The sequence below is a fragment of the Crocuta crocuta genome, unplaced genomic scaffold (assembly GCF_008692635.1).
Source record: "Crocuta crocuta isolate KB4526 unplaced genomic scaffold, BGI_CrCroc_1.0 scaffold205, whole genome shotgun sequence".
Classification (NCBI taxonomy): domain Eukaryota; kingdom Metazoa; phylum Chordata; class Mammalia; order Carnivora; family Hyaenidae; genus Crocuta; species Crocuta crocuta.
This window is the reverse complement of record NW_027530644.1, coordinates 2,052,817-2,072,503: the sequence shown is the minus strand read 5'-3', so window position 1 is coordinate 2,072,503 and position 19,687 is coordinate 2,052,817. Positions and strand designations below refer to the sequence as shown.

The following is a 19,687-nucleotide window of genomic DNA, read 5'->3' as shown; positions in this document are numbered from 1 at the left end:
GCTCTGAGCTGGCAGTCAGCACAGAGCCCGACGCGGGGCCTGAACCCATGAACCGCGAGATCATGACCTAAGAGAAAGTTGGACGCTTAACCGACTAAGCCACCCAGGCGCCCCTCTGAGGATTTGTAAGACACGCAAATTCTTGGGGCACCTGGGTGGCTCAGTTGGTTAAGCTTCCAACTTCAGCTCGGGTCATGATCTCGCGGTTTGTGGGTTCAAGCCCTGCGTTGGGCTCTGTGCTGACAGCTGAGAGCCTGCAGCCTGTTTCAAATTCTGTGTTTCTTTCTCTCTCTGCCCCTCCCCGCTCGCACTCTGTCTCTCTGTCTCATTCTCTCTCAAAAATAAATAAACATTAAAAAAAAAAAAAAAAGAAATGCAACTTCTCAGCCCCTATCCCAGATTTACTGAATTGGAAGATCTGGGGGTAGGGACCAGCACTTGGTGTTTTAATCAGCCTTGCTGGTGGTTCTGATTCTTGATAAAGTTTAAGAACCACTGAAATAGGGTAATGCAAGCTTCCATAGAAAGTATACACTTTAATAGCTCAAACAGTGTAGAAATATGTTTATCATTCATTTAAGGGTGTAGTGGGTGAACAGGTTGGCAAAGTGGCTTTCTCTATGCAGGTATTCAGGGATCCAGGCTGATGAAGTCACTACGGTCTTCAATATGTGACTTTCAGATCTTCTCTGAAGGTCATGTCAGCCAAAAGAAAAGAGCATGGAGAAATGGCTGTGGAAGTATTCATGGGCTAGGTCCGGAAATGGCATACATTGGGGTGCTTGGGTGGCTTAGTCCGTTAAGCGTTCAGCTGTTGATTTCAGCTCAGGTCTTGATCTCAGGGTCGTGAGTTCAAGCCATGCATTGGTCTCCTTGCTGGGTGTGAAGTATAGTTAAAAAAAATAGCATACAGGGCACCTGGTTGGGTCAGTTGGTTAGGCATCCAACTTCAGCTCAGGTCATGACCTCCCGGTTTGAGGGTTTGAGCCCCCACATCAGGCTCTGTGCTGACAGCTCAGAGTCTGGAGCCTGCTTTGGATTCTGTATCTTCCTCTCTGTCTACCCCTCCCCTGCTCATGCTCTGTCTCTCAAATAAATAAATGTTAAAACAAAATAAAAAATAGCATACATATCTTATGTTCGTATTTCATTGGCTAGAACTTAGTAATACCTGTTGGCCCTACTTAAGTGTAAAGGAGGCTGGGAAATGTCTAGCTTAGCTTGTGCCTCCCGGCCCCCCCGCCCCCCCAGCAAAAGAGGTAAGCATGGGTTTTGGTGAGCAGTTAACAGTCTCTGTCATAAACTTATTTCTGAGATTTTCTGTATTCTGGACCTGTTTTATGCCATATACCTCTTTGGCAGTCTAGTGAAGCCCAAGGACTCAGTCTCAGAATGTTTTCAAATGCATAACATTACACGTATGTATGTGTGTGTAATTATAAGGGAAGCCAATTATTGAAAGATCGTTATAAATATTAAAAACATTTTGGACAGAGCAGTATATGTACTTCTTTATTAAAGAATTAAATAATAAGTTCTAGTGGCAGATATGTTGACTACTGTGGTTTTAAAATAATGATTATAAATGGTATTTCAGAATACCTGCAGCTACTATAATTAAATATGTAAATATATTTGATTCCTTTTGGTGGTGAAAGTCACCAGTACTACTAATAATATCAGGTTTATAGCCTCCATTCATAATTGATGAATGTGATATGCTAAATTTCAAGTAGAAGTCAGTGAAAATAAAGACAGGATTTTCCCCCATCGAAGTCAATAAGCTAGAATTTGCCTAGAATTTTATCCATGAACCCAAGAACTTCTGCTATACACTTTATTTCTAGCCTTGGATGAAGAGAATCATAGAGTTCTCATGAGATATTATTGTGTACTTTATGAAAATATCAGCTTATTGAGTATCATGATATTTGTATATGGTTAATTTGTATCATGTGTACTTAACCTCAACCTTGGCATTCTCAGATATAGCAAGAACACAAAAGCAGTTCTATTTATTTTATTGTTTATTTAAAAAACTTTTTAAAGTTAAATTTTAGTTAGCTAACATATAGTGTAATATTGGTTTCAGGAGGGGTGCCTGAGTGGCTCAGTTGAATGAGCTCCTGACTCCGGTTCAGATGATGATCTCACTCTTCCTGAGTTCAAGCCCCACATTAGACTTTCTGCTGTCAGCACAGAGCCTGCTTTGACTCCTCTGCCCTACCCTCAGCCCTCTGCTCACTCTTTCTCTCTCTGAAATAAACATTAAAAAAAAATGTATATTGCTTTCAGGAGTAGAATTCAGTGAATCATCACTTACAACACCCAGTGCTCATCACAACTAGTGCCCTCCTTAATAACCATCATGTATTTAGCCCATCCCCCAGCCACTCCCGTCCATCAATTCTCAGTTTGTTCTCTGTCATTAAGAGTCTTTTGTGATTTGCTTCTGTCTCTCCTCTTCCCTCCCCTTCTTATATGTTCATCTGTTTTCTTTCTTTCTTTTTTTTTTTATTGTTTATTTATTTTTGAGAGAGAGTAAGCAGGAGAGGGGCAGAGAGAGGGAGACAGAGGAACTGAAGTGGGCTCTGTGCTGACAGCAGTGAACCTGATGTGGGGCTTGAACTCACGAATTGTGAGGTCATGACCCGAGCCAAAGTTGGTTACTCAACCGACTGAACCACCCATATGCTCCTCATCTGTATTGTTTCTTAGATTCCACATATGATGAACTCTTCTGGTATTTGTCTTTTTCAGTCTGACTTACCTCGCTTAGCATATTACCTTCTAGCTCCAGCCACATTGTTGGAACTGGCAAGATTTCATTATTTTTGATGGCTGAGTAATATTCCACATGTGTACCACATCTTCTTTATCCATTCATCAGTCAGTGTATATTTGGGCTCTCTCCACACTTTGACTATTGTTGATAATGCTGCTAGAGACATCGGGGTGCAAGTGACCCTTTAAATCTGTATTTTTGTATCCTTTGGCTAAATACCTAATAGTGTAATTGCTGGATTGTAGGGTAGTTCTATTTTTAGTTTTTGAGGAACCTCCATAATTTTCTCCAGAGTGGCTGCACCACTTTGCATTCCCACCAACAGTGCAAGAGGGTTCCCTTTTCTCCACATCCTTTCCAACACCTGTTGTTTCTTGTGGTGTTAATTTTAGCTATTCTGACAGGTGTGAGGTGATATCTCACTGAGTTTTGATTTGTATTTCCTTGATGGTGAGTGAGGTGGAGCATCTTTTCATGTGTCTGTTAGCCATCTGGATGTCATCTTTGGAAAAATGTCTGTTCATGTCTTTTGCCCATTTCATAAGTGGGTTATTTGTTTTTTGGGTGTTGAGTTTCATTAAGTTCTTTATTTATTTTGGATACTCTTTATCAAATTTGTCTTTTGCAAATATCTTCTCCCATTCTCTAGTCTGCCTTTAGTTTTATTGATTGTTTCCTTTGCTTTTTATTTGATGAAGTCCCAATAGTTCTTGTTTGATTTTGTTTCCCTTGCCTTCGGAGATGTGTGTAGAAAGAAGTTGCTCAGGCCGAGGTCAAAGAGGTTGCTGCCTGTGTTCTTCTCTAGGATTTTGATGGTTTTCTGTCTCACATTTAGGTCTTTCATTCATTGTGAACTTATTTTTGTGTATGGTGTAAGAAAGTGGTCCAGATTCATTCTTCTGCATGTTGCTGTCCAGTTTTCCAACACATTTGTTGAAGAGGCTGTCTTTTTTGCATTGGATATTCTTTCCTGCTTTGTTGAAGATTAGTTGACTCTAGAGTTGTGGGTCCATTTCTGGGTTTTCTATTTTGTTCCATTGATCTATGTCTTTAGTTTTTGTGCCAGTACCATATTATCTTGATGACTACAGCTTTGTAATATAGCTTGAAATCTGGAATCATGATGCCTCCAGTTTTGTTTTTCTTTTTCAGGATTGTTTTGGTTATTCAGGGTGTTTTGTAGTTCCATATACATTTTAGGACTGTTTGTTTAGCTCTGTGAAAAATGCTGGTGGTATTTTGTTAGAGATTGCATTTCATGTGTGGATTGCTTTGAGTAGTATAGACATTTTAACAGAGTTTGTTCTTCAAGTCCATGAGCATGGAATGCTTTTCTATTTCCTTGGGTTCTTTTCAGTTTCTTTCATAAGTTTTCTTTAGTTTTCAGAGTACAGACCTTTTACCTCTTTAGTTAGGTTTAGTCCTAGATATCTTATTGTTTTTGGTACAATTGCAAACAGGATCATTTCCTTGTTTTTGGTACCATTGCTGCTTCATTGTTGATGTGTAGAAATGCAACAGATTTCTGCACGTTGATTTTATATCCTACAACTTTTTTGAGTTCATGTATCAGTTCTAATAATTTCTTGGTGGAGTCTTGGGTTTTCTATATAGAGTATCATGCCATCTGCAAATACTGGAAGTTTGACTTCTTCCTTGCTGAATTGGATGCTTTTTATTTCCTTTTGTTGTCTGATTGCTGAGGCTAAGACTTCCAGTACTATATTAAACAGTGATGGTGAGAGTTGACATCTTTGTCTCGTTTCTGACCAGAGAGGAATGACTCTCCGATTTCTCCATTGAGAATGATATTAGTTGTGGATCTTTCATATATGACCTTTATGATGTTGAGGTATGTTTATCCCTACTTTGTTGAGCGTTTTATTAAGAATGGATGTGTAATTTATCAAATGCTTTTTTTTGATCTTTTGATTGATGTGGTTTTTATCCTTTCTTTATTAACATTGTGTATCATGTTGATTGATTTGCACATATTGAACTAGCCCTGCAGCCCACGAATAAGTCTCACTTGATCATAGTAAACAATTCTTTTAATGTCTTGTTGAGTTTGATTTGCTAGTGTTTTATCGAGATATTTTGCATCCATGTTCATCAGGAATATTGGCCTATAATTCTCCTTTTTAGTGGGGTCTTTGGTTTGGAATCAAGGTAATGTTGGCTTCATAGAATGAGTTTGGAAGTTTTTCTTCCATTACTATATTTTGGAACAGTTTGAGAAGAATAGGTATTAACTCTTATTTAAATGTCTGGTAGAATTCCCCTTGGAAGCCATTTGGCTCAGAACTCTGTTTGTTGGGAGCTTTTTTGATTACTGATTCAGTTTCTTTCCTGGTTATGGGTGTGTTCAAATTTTCTATTTCTTCCTGTTTCCATTTTGGTAGTTTTTGAGTTTCTAGGAATTTGTCCATTTCTTATGGATTACCCTGTTTGTTGGCATATGATTTTTCATAGTATTCTTTTATAATTATTCATATTCTGTGGTGTTGGTTGTGATCTTTCCATTTTCATTTGTGATTTTATCTATTTGGGTCCTTTCTCTTTTCTTTTTGATAAATCTGGCTAGGGGGTTATAAATTTTGTTTATTCTTTAAAGAACCAGCTCTTAGTTTCATTGATTTGTTCTACTGATTTTTTGGTTGTTTGCTTCTGTATAGTTTTTTTCTCCTCTAACCTTTATTATTTCCATTCTTTGGCTGGATTTAGGCTTTATTTGCTATTTCTTTTCTAGCTGCTTTAGCTAGAAGGTTAGGTTGTGTCTTTGGAATCTTTTTTANCCGCTCGCACTCTGTCTCTCTGTCTCATTCTCTCTCAAAAATAAATAAACATTAAAAAAAAAAAAAAAAGAAATGCAACTTCTCAGCCCCTATCCCAGATTTACTGAATTGGAAGATCTGGGGGTAGGGACCAGCACTTGGTGTTTTAATCAGCCTTGCTGGTGGTTCTGATTCTTGATAAAGTTTAAGAACCACTGAAATAGGGTAATGCAAGCTTCCATAGAAAGTATACACTTTAATAGCTCAAACAGTGTAGAAATATGTTTATCATTCATTTAAGGGTGTAGTGGGTGAACAGGTTGGCAAAGTGGCTTTCTCTATGCAGGTATTCAGGGATCCAGGCTGATGAAGTCACTACGGTCTTCAATATGTGACTTTCAGATCTTCTCTGAAGGTCATGTCAGCCAAAAGAAAAGAGCATGGAGAAATGGCTGTGGAAGTATTCATGGGCTAGGTCCGGAAATGGCATACATTGGGGTGCTTGGGTGGCTTAGTCCGTTAAGCGTTCAGCTGTTGATTTCAGCTCAGGTCTTGATCTCAGGGTCGTGAGTTCAAGCCATGCATTGGTCTCCTTGCTGGGTGTGAAGTATAGTTAAAAAAAATAGCATACAGGGCACCTGGTTGGGTCAGTTGGTTAGGCATCCAACTTCAGCTCAGGTCATGACCTCCCGGTTTGAGGGTTTGNTTACTTCTTGAGATAGGCCTGAACTGCAATATACTTCCCTCTTAGGACTACCTTTGCTGCATCCCAAAGGGTTTTCACTGTTATGTTTTCATTTTCATTTGCTTCGATGTATTTTTTTTTATTTGTTCTTTAATTTCCTGGTTAACCCATTCATTCTTTAGTAGGATGGTCTTTAACCTTCAAGTATTTGTGGTCTTTTCCAATTTTTTTCTTGTGGTTGACTTCAAGTTTCATAATGTTGTGGTCTGAAAATATGCATGGTATGATCTCAGTCCTTTTGTACTTGTTGAAGGCTGACTTGTGACCCAGTATGTGACCTCTTCTGAAGAATGTTCCATGTGCACTGGAAAAGAATGTGTATTCTGCTGCTTTAGGATGGAATGTTCTGAATATATCTGTTAAGTCCATCTGGTTCAGTATGTTATTCAAAGCCTATTGTTTCCTTGTTGATATTCTGCCTAGAAGATCTGTCCATTGCTGTAAGTGGGGTGTCCTCTACTATTATTGTATTGTTATCAATGAATTTCTTTATGTTTGTTACTTATTGATTTATATATTTGGGTTTTTCCAAGTTGGGGATGTATATATTTACAATTGTTAGATCTTCTTGGATAGACCTCTTTATTATGATATGGCGCCCTTCTTCATCTCTTGGTACAGTCTTCGGTTTAAAATCTCGTCTTTNTTTGAGGGTTTGAGCCCCCACATCAGGCTCTGTGCTGACAGCTCAGAGTCTGGAGCCTGCTTTGGATTCTGTATCTTCCTCTCTGTCTACCCCTCCCCTGCTCATGCTCTGTCTCTCAAATAAATAAATGTTAAAACAAAATAAAAAATAGCATACATATCTTATGTTCGTATTTCATTGGCTAGAACTTAGTAATACCTGTTGGCCCTACTTAAGTGTAAAGGAGGCTGGGAAATGTCTAGCTTAGCTTGTGCCTCCCGGCCCCCCCGCCCCCCCAGCAAAAGAGGTAAGCATGGGTTTTGGTGAGCAGTTAACAGTCTCTGTCATAAACTTATTTCTGAGATTTTCTGTATTCTGGACCTGTTTTATGCCATATACCTCTTTGGCAGTCTAGTGAAGCCCAAGGACTCAGTCTCAGAATGTTTTCAAATGCATAACATTACACGTATGTATGTGTGTGTAATTATAAGGGAAGCCAATTATTGAAAGATCGTTATAAATATTAAAAACATTTTGGACAGAGCAGTATATGTACTTCTTTATTAAAGAATTAAATAATAAGTTCTAGTGGCAGATATGTTGACTACTGTGGTTTTAAAATAATGATTATAAATGGTATTTCAGAATACCTGCAGCTACTATAATTAAATATGTAAATATATTTGATTCCTTTTGGTGGTGAAAGTCACCAGTACTACTAATAATATCAGGTTTATAGCCTCCATTCATAATTGATGAATGTGATATGCTAAATTTCAAGTAGAAGTCAGTGAAAATAAAGACAGGATTTTCCCCCATCGAAGTCAATAAGCTAGAATTTGCCTAGAATTTTATCCATGAACCCAAGAACTTCTGCTATACACTTTATTTCTAGCCTTGGATGAAGAGAATCATAGAGTTCTCATGAGATATTATTGTGTACTTTATGAAAATATCAGCTTATTGAGTATCATGATATTTGTATATGGTTAATTTGTATCATGTGTACTTAACCTCAACCTTGGCATTCTCAGATATAGCAAGAACACAAAAGCAGTTCTATTTATTTTATTGTTTATTTAAAAAACTTTTTAAAGTTAAATTTTAGTTAGCTAACATATAGTGTAATATTGGTTTCAGGAGGGGTGCCTGAGTGGCTCAGTTGAATGAGCTCCTGACTCCGGTTCAGATGATGATCTCACTCTTCCTGAGTTCAAGCCCCACATTAGACTTTCTGCTGTCAGCACAGAGCCTGCTTTGACTCCTCTGCCCTACCCTCAGCCCTCTGCTCACTCTTTCTCTCTCTGAAATAAACATTAAAAAAAAATGTATATTGCTTTCAGGAGTAGAATTCAGTGAATCATCACTTACAACACCCAGTGCTCATCACAACTAGTGCCCTCCTTAATAACCATCATGTATTTAGCCCATACCCCAGCCACTCCCGTCCATCAATTCTCAGTTTGTTCTCTGTCATTAAGAGTCTTTTGTGATTTGCTTCTGTCTCTCCTCTTCCCTCCCCTTCTTATATGTTCATCTGTTTTCTTTCTTTCTTTTTTTTTTTATNGATATAAGTATGGCTACTTCAGCTTTCTTTTGACATCCATTAGCATTGATAGATGGTTCTCCATTCACTTCTTTTCTTTTCTTTTTTAATGTTTATTTATTTTTGAGAGAGTGAGAGAGAGAGACCGAGCATGAACGGTGGAGAGGCAGAGAGAGAGGGAGACACAGCATCTGAAGCAGTTTCCAGGCTCTGAGCTGTCAGCACAGAATGTGACGTGGGGCTCAAACCCACAGACCATGAAATCATGCCTGTCCAAAGTCAGACGCTTAACTGACGGAGCCACCCAGGTCCAGGTGCCCCTCCATTCCCTGCAAACAAAATAAGTTGCAGGTGTATACAGGACTAAAATGAGTCTCTTGTGGCAGCATATAAACGGATCTTGGTTTTTTAATCCATTCTGATTCCCTATGTCTTTTGATTGGAGCATTTAGTCTATATACACTCGTAGTGATTATTGATGGATATGAATTTAGTGCCATTGTGTTACCTGCAGAGTTGGTGTTTCTGGTGTTGTTCTCTGGTCTTTTCTAGTCTTTGTTGCTTTGCCCTTTTTTTTTTTTTCCTTTTTCCTCCACTCATAAAGAGTCCTCCTTAAAATTTCTTGCAGGGCTGGTGTAGTAGTCACAAACTCCTTTAGCTTTTATTTGTCTGGGAAAATCTTTATCTCTCCTTCTACTCTGAATGACAGCCTCACTGGGTAAATAATTCTTGGCTGCATATTTTTTCCATTCAGCACGTTGAATATTTCCTTCCACTCCTTTCTGGCCTGCCAGGCTTCTGTGACAGATCTGCTATGAACCTGATCTGTATTTCCTTGCAGGTTAAGGACTTTTTTTCCCTTGCTGCTCTCAGGATTCTTCCCTTGTCTGTGTATTTTGTGAATTTGACTGTTTGACTCTAGTATGCCTTGGTGATGATCTGCTTTTGTTGACTTTATTGGGAGTTCTTTGTGCTTCTTGGATTTTGATGTCTGTGTTCTTCCCCACATAAGGGAAGTTTTCAGCTATAATTTGTTTGAATAAACCTTCTACCCCCTTTTCTCTCTCTTCATCTTATGGGATGCCTATGATATGAATGTTACTATGGTTTAGTATGTCACTGAGTTCTCTAAGTCTGCTTTTATGGTCCATGNTCTTTCTTTCTTTTTTTTTTTATTGTTTATTTATTTTTGAGAGAGAGTAAGCAGGAGAGGGGCAGAGAGAGGGAGACAGAGGAACTGAAGTGGGCTCTGTGCTGACAGCAGTGAACCTGATGTGGGGCTTGAACTCACGAATTGTGAGGTCATGACCCGAGCCAAAGTTGGTTACTCAACCGACTGAACCACCCATATGCTCCTCATCTGTATTGTTTCTTAGATTCCACATATGATGAACTCTTCTGGTATTTGTCTTTTTCAGTCTGACTTACCTCGCTTAGCATATTACCTTCTAGCTCCAGCCACATTGTTGGAACTGGCAAGATTTCATTATTTTTGATGGCTGAGTAATATTCCACATGTGTACCACATCTTCTTTATCCATTCATCAGTCAGTGTATATTTGGGCTCTCTCCACACTTTGACTATTGTTGATAATGCTGCTAGAGACATCGGGGTGCAAGTGACCCTTTAAATCTGTATTTTTGTATCCTTTGGCTAAATACCTAATAGTGTAATTGCTGGATTGTAGGGTAGTTCTATTTTTAGTTTTTGAGGAACCTCCATAATTTTCTCCAGAGTGGCTGCACCACTTTGCATTCCCACCAACAGTGCAAGAGGGTTCCCTTTTCTCCACATCCTTTCCAACACCTGTTGTTTCTTGTGGTGTTAATTTTAGCTATTCTGACAGGTGTGAGGTGATATCTCACTGAGTTTTGATTTGTATTTCCTTGATGGTGAGTGAGGTGGAGCATCTTTTCATGTGTCTGTTAGCCATCTGGATGTCATCTTTGGAAAAATGTCTGTTCATGTCTTTTGCCCATTTCATAAGTGGGTTATTTGTTTTTTGGGTGTTGAGTTTCATTAAGTTCTTTATTTATTTTGGATACTCTTTATCAAATTTGTCTTTTGCAAATATCTTCTCCCATTCTCTAGTCTGCCTTTAGTTTTATTGATTGTTTCCTTTGCTTTTTATTTGATGAAGTCCCAATAGTTCTTGTTTGATTTTGTTTCCCTTGCCTTCGGAGATGTGTGTAGAAAGAAGTTGCTCAGGCCGAGGTCAAAGAGGTTGCTGCCTGTGTTCTTCTCTAGGATTTTGATGGTTTTCTGTCTCACATTTAGGTCTTTCATTCATTGTGAACTTATTTTTGTGTATGGTGTAAGAAAGTGGTCCAGATTCATTCTTCTGCATGTTGCTGTCCAGTTTTCCAACACATTTGTTGAAGAGGCTGTCTTTTTTGCATTGGATATTCTTTCCTGCTTTGTTGAAGATTAGTTGACTCTAGNTTCAGCTTCATTATTTTCCATAATTTTATCTTCTCTATCACTGATTTGCTCCTTTGCTTTGTCTACCCTCGTTTTTATGGCCTCCATTTTGGAGTGCATCTCGGTTATATAATTTTTAATTTTGGCCTGACTAGATATTAGTTCTTTTATCTCTGTAGTAAAGGATTCTCTAGTGTCTTCTATGCTTTTTTCCAAGCCCAGTCAATGTCCTTATAATTTTTGTTTTAAATTCTAGTTCAGACATCTCAAAATCTGCATTGATTAAATCTCTGGCTGTCATTTCTTCCTGTTCTTTCTTTTGGGGTGAATCCCTCTGTCTTGTTATTTTGTAGAGAAAGCAAAATAAACCAAATAAAAATTGAAAAATTGAAAAATAATTAAAAATAAAATATGTATCAGAAGCTAGATCCTAGGTATGTTTTGGTGTGCTTGTTATGAGAAGCTTGATAGAAAAAAGGTTGAAAGAAAGGAAAAAAGAAAATTAAATATAATAAAAAAATAAAAAATTGCTCTTTCTGTATCAAACAAGTGAACAAAACAAACAAAAAGACAAAAACCAAGAAACCCAAAAAACCCCACAGGATACTAGATCCTGTTTCCCATAGAACCAGAGTTTTGCAGCACTGTATCATCAATACACTTGTTGTGGGTGAGGGGTTTGTGCTGGTCTTCTGGGAGAGGGATCTGCTGCTCTCATCATTATGTGCAATTGCTCTTTTGAAGACCTGCCTGCAGGGTGCAAGGGGGCGGGGCTTAGTGTAGCAGCTCCGTTTTCCACTTGGTGGCGCTGTTTAGCTCACTGAGGTGGATCAAGCTGGTGGGTAGGAGAGAAAATGGGTTCATCCTGCTCTCTGGTCTTGGGAGCGGGAAATAGGTGGCCGCTCCCCTTCAGTAAGCCCTCCCAGTAAGCTGGGAAAACCAGTAACCCCACCTGTGTTCCTAGTTTCGGTCAGATCTCCGCTTTCACCCAGTCTATGTCCGAGCTTTCCGCCTGCCGATGCCGCAGGACTCCTGTGTTTCAACCCAGGCACCACCGCGTTCCAAAACCCCATGCTTTAGAGACCCCTGTGACATGGACCCACACTGATCTTCTGGGGAAGGGTCTGCGCGTTGCGTTGGGTGCTGGTTTGTCTGCTGGCTTGAGCAAAAGACAGCTGCGCGACCACGCAGTGGTTCGGGGTTTGTGGTAAATTGCAACACACAGCTGGCACCAGGGATTGCTGCCTTCAACTGGTGCGTTTGTTCCTGTACTGGTGAACGGGACAGTTGCATGTCGCCTGCAGGGTCCTTTGCCTGCTGGCAGGCTGTATCACCTCTACCAAATGCACTCCAGGCAGGGGAACCGCTTCTCCCCCTATGACCCTGGGGATCCAGAGCACTGCTTAGCTCCCCAGGAGTGAACCTGGCAATGTCACAGACCTCCCAAACTTTGGAATCTGCACTCCACTGTTTATAGAAAACTAGTGGTATTGTTACCTTCTCCTTTTTCTCTGTCAAAGGTTTTGGGGAATAGTTTTCTTGTGCAGTCTCCTGTGTGTGTTTTGCTTTCCCCCACCCCCCATGCTTTTTCTCTCTTCTCCTTCTCTCTCACTATCACCACAATGGTCAGGGCTCCTTGCCCTGGCTGTAGCTCTTTCCTCCCACAAACTCTGTGCAATTTCTATCTTCCAAGGGTCTTTCTTCTGGTTTGTAGATGTACAGCTTTGTTCTCTAAGACAACCAATAAATTTCTTGGCTGTTGAGAATGATTTGATATTTATCTGTGTTCGAGGGAGGAGGCAAGCTTCTTACCTCTTGCCCTTCTAAAGCAATTCTATTAAAAATTTTTTTAATGTTTATTTTATTGAGAGAGAGAAAGAGAGAGAGAGAGAGAGAGAAGGCAAGGGAGGGGCAGAGAAAGAGAGGGAGACATAGAATCCGAGGCAGGTTCCAGGCTCCAAGCTGTCAGCAGGGAGCCTCACAAACTGTGAGATCATGAGCTGAGCCAAAGTCGGAGCCCAACTGACTGAGCCACCCAGGCTCCCCAAAAGCAATTTTGTTTAAATGCTCAGTGATTCAGTGTGTTAAGTTTCCATTTGTTCAGATGCTTCATCAGTAAACTAGATGGTAGTTTGTTCTTATTTTTTTATTTTTATTTTTTTTAAATATTTTTATTTATTTCTAGGAGAGAGAGAGAGAGAGACAGCGTGAGCAGGGGAGGGTCAGTGAGAGAGGGAGACACAGACTCCAAAATAGGCTCCAGGCTCTGAGCTGGCAGTCAGCACAGAGCCCGATGTGGGGCTCGAATCCACGAACCGCGAGATCATGACCTAAGTTAAAGTCGAACGCTTAACTGACTAAGCCACCCAGGCGCCCCAAGTTTGTTCTTATTTAACAATACTTCTTACCTGAAAATGTTAACTTTTTCCATTTCTTTTTCACGTATCTAACTTGTTTATAGACCTTTTTTTTTGTTTTGATCAACCTGCATATTTTTCTGAGCACTTTCTTAGTGCCCAGTCCTGCAAATATATGTAGAACACTATCTCTGAATGCATTATTGCCCTATATATAACATCTGTGCTTCATAGCAATCTGTGCTAAGGGCTTTGGTGTTGAGTTGGAGTTGGATGGACCTGAATTCTGATCTGACCATTTCTAATTGCAAGTTTTTGCCTTATATGGATTACTTAGCCCTGATAAGTCTCAGTTTGCTTGCTTAAGGAAGTTGATATAGGGGCGCCTGGGTGACTCAGTCAGTTAAGCGGCCGTCTTCAGCTCAGGTCATGATCTCACTGTTTGTGGGTTTGAGCCCCGTGTCGGCCTCTGTGCTGACAGCTAGCTCAGAGCCTGGAGCCTCTTTCGGATTCTGTGTCCCCCTTTCTCTGTGACCCTCCCCTGCTCATGCTGTCTCTGTCTTTCAGAAATAAATTAAGAAAAAAAAAAACCATTAAATTTTTTTTTAAATAAAAAAATAAAAAAAGAAGTCGATATAATAGGCTTATCACCTAAGTGGTGTTAGCAATAAATTATTGCTATTAATGTCTCCTCCTTTTTTATGCCTACACAACTAACCTGGGTTAGTCAGATACTCAGCCTTCAAGGGAAATAGCTAACCATCTAAAAGCATAACAGAAGAGTATACACTGGGTTTTTTTGTTTGCAGGCAACAGAATCTGATGTACACCAAAAGAGAGTTTATTACAAATATATGATTGAATTCACAGGCAAGACTGAATAATTCAAACATTAAACCGGGCAGCTTTAAGAAGATCTTTGGCATAGCCACTAGACTGATGAATTCCTACTGATTTTTTTTCAGGCTTTACATCCCTCCATTTAATACTCATTGTCCTAGCAGAGAAATGTTAATTAGTTGAGCCTTGGCCATGTTTCTACCTATTAACTGTACAGGTTATTAAGAGGTGAAATCTCGAATGGGCTCTGGAGCCCTCTGTATCAAGACTGCATACCTTGAGAAGTTGTTGCCCAAAAGGTGCTGATAAATTGGGGTGATCTAAAAATGGCAGATCTTCCCTGCTGAGAGACTTCCAAGTGTTTATCACTTACTGCTTAAATGGCATCCAGGCAAGATCAAGTGAATAGAGAAAAACGGACTTTATACTGACACCATCAAGTCCTGTTAACATCTGTAAAAGCTTACTGTTTTAAAATATTTTTTATTAATAAAATATTATTTCTCATAGTATTTAGGACAAGCAAATCTAATAAACCTAGGACCTATAATTCTATGCAGTGGTTTAGGAAAATCATTAGGGTGATTGCCCAGTGACTTCATGTTGTTGATGTGCTTGTAGTCATAACTGTGACCCAATGATGTGTGAATTGCTGCTGCAACATCTAGGAAAGGATATAGTAATAATTATCGTGATAATTTATTGGCTTATTGTATTATCAGTACTGTTGTGAGTTCCTAATATGGATTATCTCATTTAAACACCATCATAGCTCCATGAGAGAGTTATTATTGTATGTATTTGACAGATGAAGAAATGGAGGCACAGAGAAATAATTTGCATGCCTACTCAGAGACAGAGCTTATATTCAAGCCCAGATAGTTTGACTCACTAGAGAGTAAGTGCTCTGAATTCTCTGGAGAAAAGAACTCTCCCCTAATGATGAAGGGTGATTGGTATCTCAGCAGTGCCTCATGTGTGGTAGTCAGCAAGGCACACCTGTGGTGTGATTAATTTTCCTTTTTGTATCTGATTTATAACCTATTTTTGTCTTCAAGAATATCTTTTATTCATGCAAGTGAAATACATGATAATCATAGCCAACGCTTACGTATCACTATATGCAAGATGCTCTTCTAAGTACATATGTTAATTCATTTGTTCTTCTCAACAGCCCTCTGAAGTAAGTTCTAGTTTTAATCACTATTTTACAGATGAAGAAATGGCTAAGTGACTCTCCCAAGATCAGAGTGTGACCAGGAAGTGACAGAGGCAGTATATGAATGCCAGGAGTCTGGCTGCTGTGTGTGTAGTATATACTGTAGTGCTTGTGAAGAGTTATTTAAAAATAGTGCAAGTGTATATACCTATAACAGAAATCACAGAGACCTACCTAGTGGTGCTCAGATCTTTAAAAGAATGTGAAGGTGTAAAGAAAATTATTAGAGTTTAAGGAAGGATCCTTTAAACTTTTTCTAATTTTTATTATCACAAGTAATATGATATCTTAAATACCTTCATACTTGTTAGAATTTCTTTAGAAATTCTAGAGAAGATAGATACAGGGATACAGATTTATTGAATTATTGCTATCAGGAATGACTGTACAAACATCCAACATGTTTTTTTTTTAAATTAAAGTTTATTTATTTTGAGAGAGAGAGTATGAGTCGGGAAGGGGGAGAGAGAAAGACAGAGAGAGAGAGGAAGACAGAGAGAGAGAGAGAGAGAGGAAGAGAGAGAATCCCAAGCAGGCTCGGGGCTGAACTCATGAAACCATGAGATCATGACCGGAGCCAAAATCAAGAGTCTGATGCTTAACCGACTGAACCATCCAGGTACCCCTGCAGCAACATTTTTTTTTTAACTTAAAAACAATTTTTTTACATGTATTTATTTTTGAGAGACAGACAGATACAGAGCACAAGTGGGTGAGGGGCAGAGAGAGGAGACATAGAATCTGAAGCAGCAACAGGCTCTGAGCTGTCAGCACAGAGCCCGAAGCGGGGCTTGAACTCATAAACTGTGAGATCATGACGTGAGCCAAAGTTGGACACTTAACCCACTGAGCCACCCAAGCACCCTAAACATGTTTTAATCTTAAACTTTTTTTTGAGGGTGTCACATTAAGAGAGTTTAATGGTGCTTTTCCCCCAACTGTTTTTAGAATTTGTAGGCCAGTAAGAAGTATTGGTAATAATACAGGTTAAACAAAATTTGCTTGCTTATTATTCATAGGAACATACAAGATGGAAGATCTACATTGTTACCAAAGAAATATACTCACTCACGCACTATGACATAAGTTAGTATGTTAGCAAATACTTTGTTAATTCTACCAGTGTACTCATTTCTGAACCAGAAAGAATTCAGAAGATCTGGAGGTTAATGCCACCTTGTGGTGAGACTGAGCTCTGACTCCTAGAGGTTCTCAATCTTCAAAGTACAGAAAAATTACCAGAGGAGCTTGTTAAAAACAGAAATTCTTTATGCACTTAAAAACTTATATAATGTTGTGTGTCAACTATATGTCAATAAAAATAAAAATAAAAGAGAAGAAGGAGAATGACCAAAAAAACCCCCAAAGCAAAACCAGAAACTGATGCTCTTGGCCTTACCCCTTGAAAGTCTAATTCAGTATAACACTCAGTGCTCAGAAACCAACTTGACAATAAACTATTTTAAAAAAGTAAATAAAACTGCAAAAAAAAGAGTCTAATTCAGAACAAAGAAAGGAGAGGGGAGAGAGAGAGCATGTGTGTGTGTTCCTGTGTTCTGTGTGTATGTGCTGTGTGTGTGTGTGTATGTGTGTGTATGTATGTGTGTGTGTGTATGAAGGGTGTCCATGAACCTGCATATTTAAAAGGCGGCCTGTGTGATTGTTGGTTTTGACTGTTTGTCCTAATTCTGATCTAGAAGGCATTTTAGTGATTGACCCAAGTCCCTCTTTTTAATCTTCCTCTCCACTAGCTGTTGTCGTATCTCTTGGATTGTGTGGGAACTGTAGGGATCTTCTGGGACTATTTTGGCCAAAAGAGAACCCAGCTGGGCTTGCACACAGAGAAGGGATGAGAACAGGCTAATGTGTTTTGCCAAATCCATTTGCATTTCCTCCTTATTGATTTTTGATGATCTCAGTGCTTCTTTTGACTCTGTGAGTCACACCCTACTTTTGTCTTTTTTTCTTCTCCTTACCCTCCATCTTTTATGCTTCTACTGCAGTCTTTAAGTATTTTTGTATACATCTTTTAAAAATTCAGAAGACCTGTAACCTCAACAAAGCCCTCCTTGAAGCATTTAGCACACCCTACCCTCTAGTCTCCCACCATACTTGGTGCATAGCTCATATGGTCATTCTGGTACATCATGAAATAGTGTTTCTTTTAAATTTTTAATGTTTTATTTATTTCTGAGAGAGAGAGAGAGAGAGAGAGAGTGAGCGTGAGCAAGGGAGGGTCAGAGAGAGAAAGAGATACAGAATCTGAAGCAGGCTCCAGGCTCTGAGCTAGCTGTCAGCACAGAGCCTGACGCGGGCTCGAACCCACAAACCATGAGATCATGACCTGAGACGAAGTTGGATGCTTAACTGACTGAGCCACCCAGGCGCCCCATGAAATAGTGTTTCTTATTGCTAGTTAAATATATTCTCTATCCATCCATCATTTTACTTATTCATTCATTCCTTATGTTGTTTCCCTTGGCTGAAATGTAAATTCTATTCATTCTTCAAATGCCACCCACACAACTAAGCCAAATATAGACTATTTTCAGCTTCATTCATTGATTCCTTCTCTGAGATCTGCTAGCACTGAGTGTCCTCAATTGCCCACTTTAACTCTTAATTACACATGAAAGTGTATACATGAACTTCTCCTCAATAAATTGTAAGCTACATGAGGACAGAGACTATTTTATGTAACTTTTTGATGTTTTCCAACATTCTATACTCCCAGATGCATAATATGATTGAGCCGAATCATATGGTTGAGCCTTCCTGTTTTGCCTCCATTTAGTTTTAAATCTTTATGGTGTTTTATAATGATGTTTTACATTCCTGCTTTCTTACTTTCAGAGTCTGCTTTCAGGAATATAGAGTGACACTTGGCCATGTAACACTATTCAGTCCTTCTCCTATACCATGCTTCATGCCTGAGTGGAAATACCCTTCTTCACTTGCAGTCTGACTTACACAAAATTAAGCAGTGTGCTCACCTGCTGGGTTTTTTTTTTAATTTTTAAAAAATTTTTTAAATATTTTTATTTATTTCTAGGAGAGAGAGAGAGAGAGACAGTGTGAGCAGGGGAGGGTCAGAGAGAGAGGGAGACACAGAATCTGAAACAGGCTCCAGGCTCTGAGCTGGCAGTCAGCACAGAGCCCGACGCGGGGCTCGAACCCATGAACCGCGAGATCATGACCTAAGCGAAAGTCGGACGCTTAACCGACTAAGCCACCCAGGCGCCCCTGGTTTTTTTTTTTTTTTAACTGGCTTTACTGAATTAAAAGTATTTCTTTCTTTCTTTTTTTTTGAAATGTTTGTTTATTTTGAGAGAGGGGGTAGGGGAAGAGCGTGGGAGAGAGAGAATCCCAAGCACACTCCTCACCATCCACGTACAGAGCAATGCGGGGCTTGATCTCACGAACCGTGAGATCATTACTCGAAACAAAATTAAGAGTCGAATGCTTAACTGACTGAGCCACCCAGGCGCCCCTAAAAGCATTTCTTAACATAAAGTAACTCTGGGCTTCGAGTCTCTAAGGTGCTTTACAGAACACACAACCTTGCAGGTTTGGGAAATAACCTCCTTGAGCTTGGTGATTTTCTGAGCCCTTTGTATAACTAGTCCCAGAGACTTTGTATAACTAGCTCCAGAGAATCACCAAAGTAACTCAGTACAAATGTGTATTTGTTTGGGTTTGTTTTCTGCCACAGGGATTCAGAGCAAGCCCTCGGCATCTTAGAAGACGAGCTGCTGCAGCCGCAGCTGCTCGCCTGGAAGAAGCCAAGCCTGTGGTGGAAGTTCACCATCAGAGTGAGCAAGAGATTTCAGTGAGGAAACGAAGAATCAAGAAAAACAGCCGAGTCCAGCCAGAATTCTATCACTCTGTTCAAGGTGCTTCAACCAGAAGGCCTGTAAGTAGAGAACTTCTATCAGATTATTAAATACACGATGTGGTTGTTCTTTTAGTTTTAGAAAGTTGCCAGATTAACTAATCAGGTGACTGTCCTGTCCTCCTCAGCAAGTGCTCTGAGCCCGTATGAATTCCAGGGAGTGTGATTTCACAGAAAGCCCGGGGCCAGAGAGTTGTCAAAGAGGCCAGAGTTTGTCACTGCCAATGGAGTGATTTAAAAGGGGGGGACGCTGAGCCCCGTTAGAGCCAGGGTTTAGCGTTAGAGCAGGTGCCACAGAGTCAACAGGCCGAGGTGCCACAATGATGTGGTTGGAGTTGGCGAAGAGGGGCACCAGCCAAGCTAGCATCAGCAGAAGAGAAGTGGTGCAGGGAAAGGTGGGTCTGGAGTCTGGGGCGGAAGCTGAGCCTCTGCAGGAGGAGGCTCCTGGGCTACTAAGGCCTGTGGTATGTCTGGTGATGGTT

At 39.8% G+C, this 19,687-nt stretch overlaps 1 protein-coding gene across 2 annotated transcripts in view; it reads left to right on the top strand.

Annotated features, from left to right (window-relative positions):
- The window catches only part of DST (dystonin), a 503,880-nt gene that overhangs the window by 55,769 nt on the left and 428,424 nt on the right, over positions 1 to 19,687 (top strand). For both annotated transcript variants that reach the window (XM_077769079.1, XM_077769080.1), the window contains exon 3: positions 19,026 to 19,226. In XM_077769079.1, coding sequence (XP_077625205.1) covers positions 19,026 to 19,226 — 201 coding nt within the window. The remainder of the gene's footprint in view (positions 1 to 19,025; positions 19,227 to 19,687) is intronic.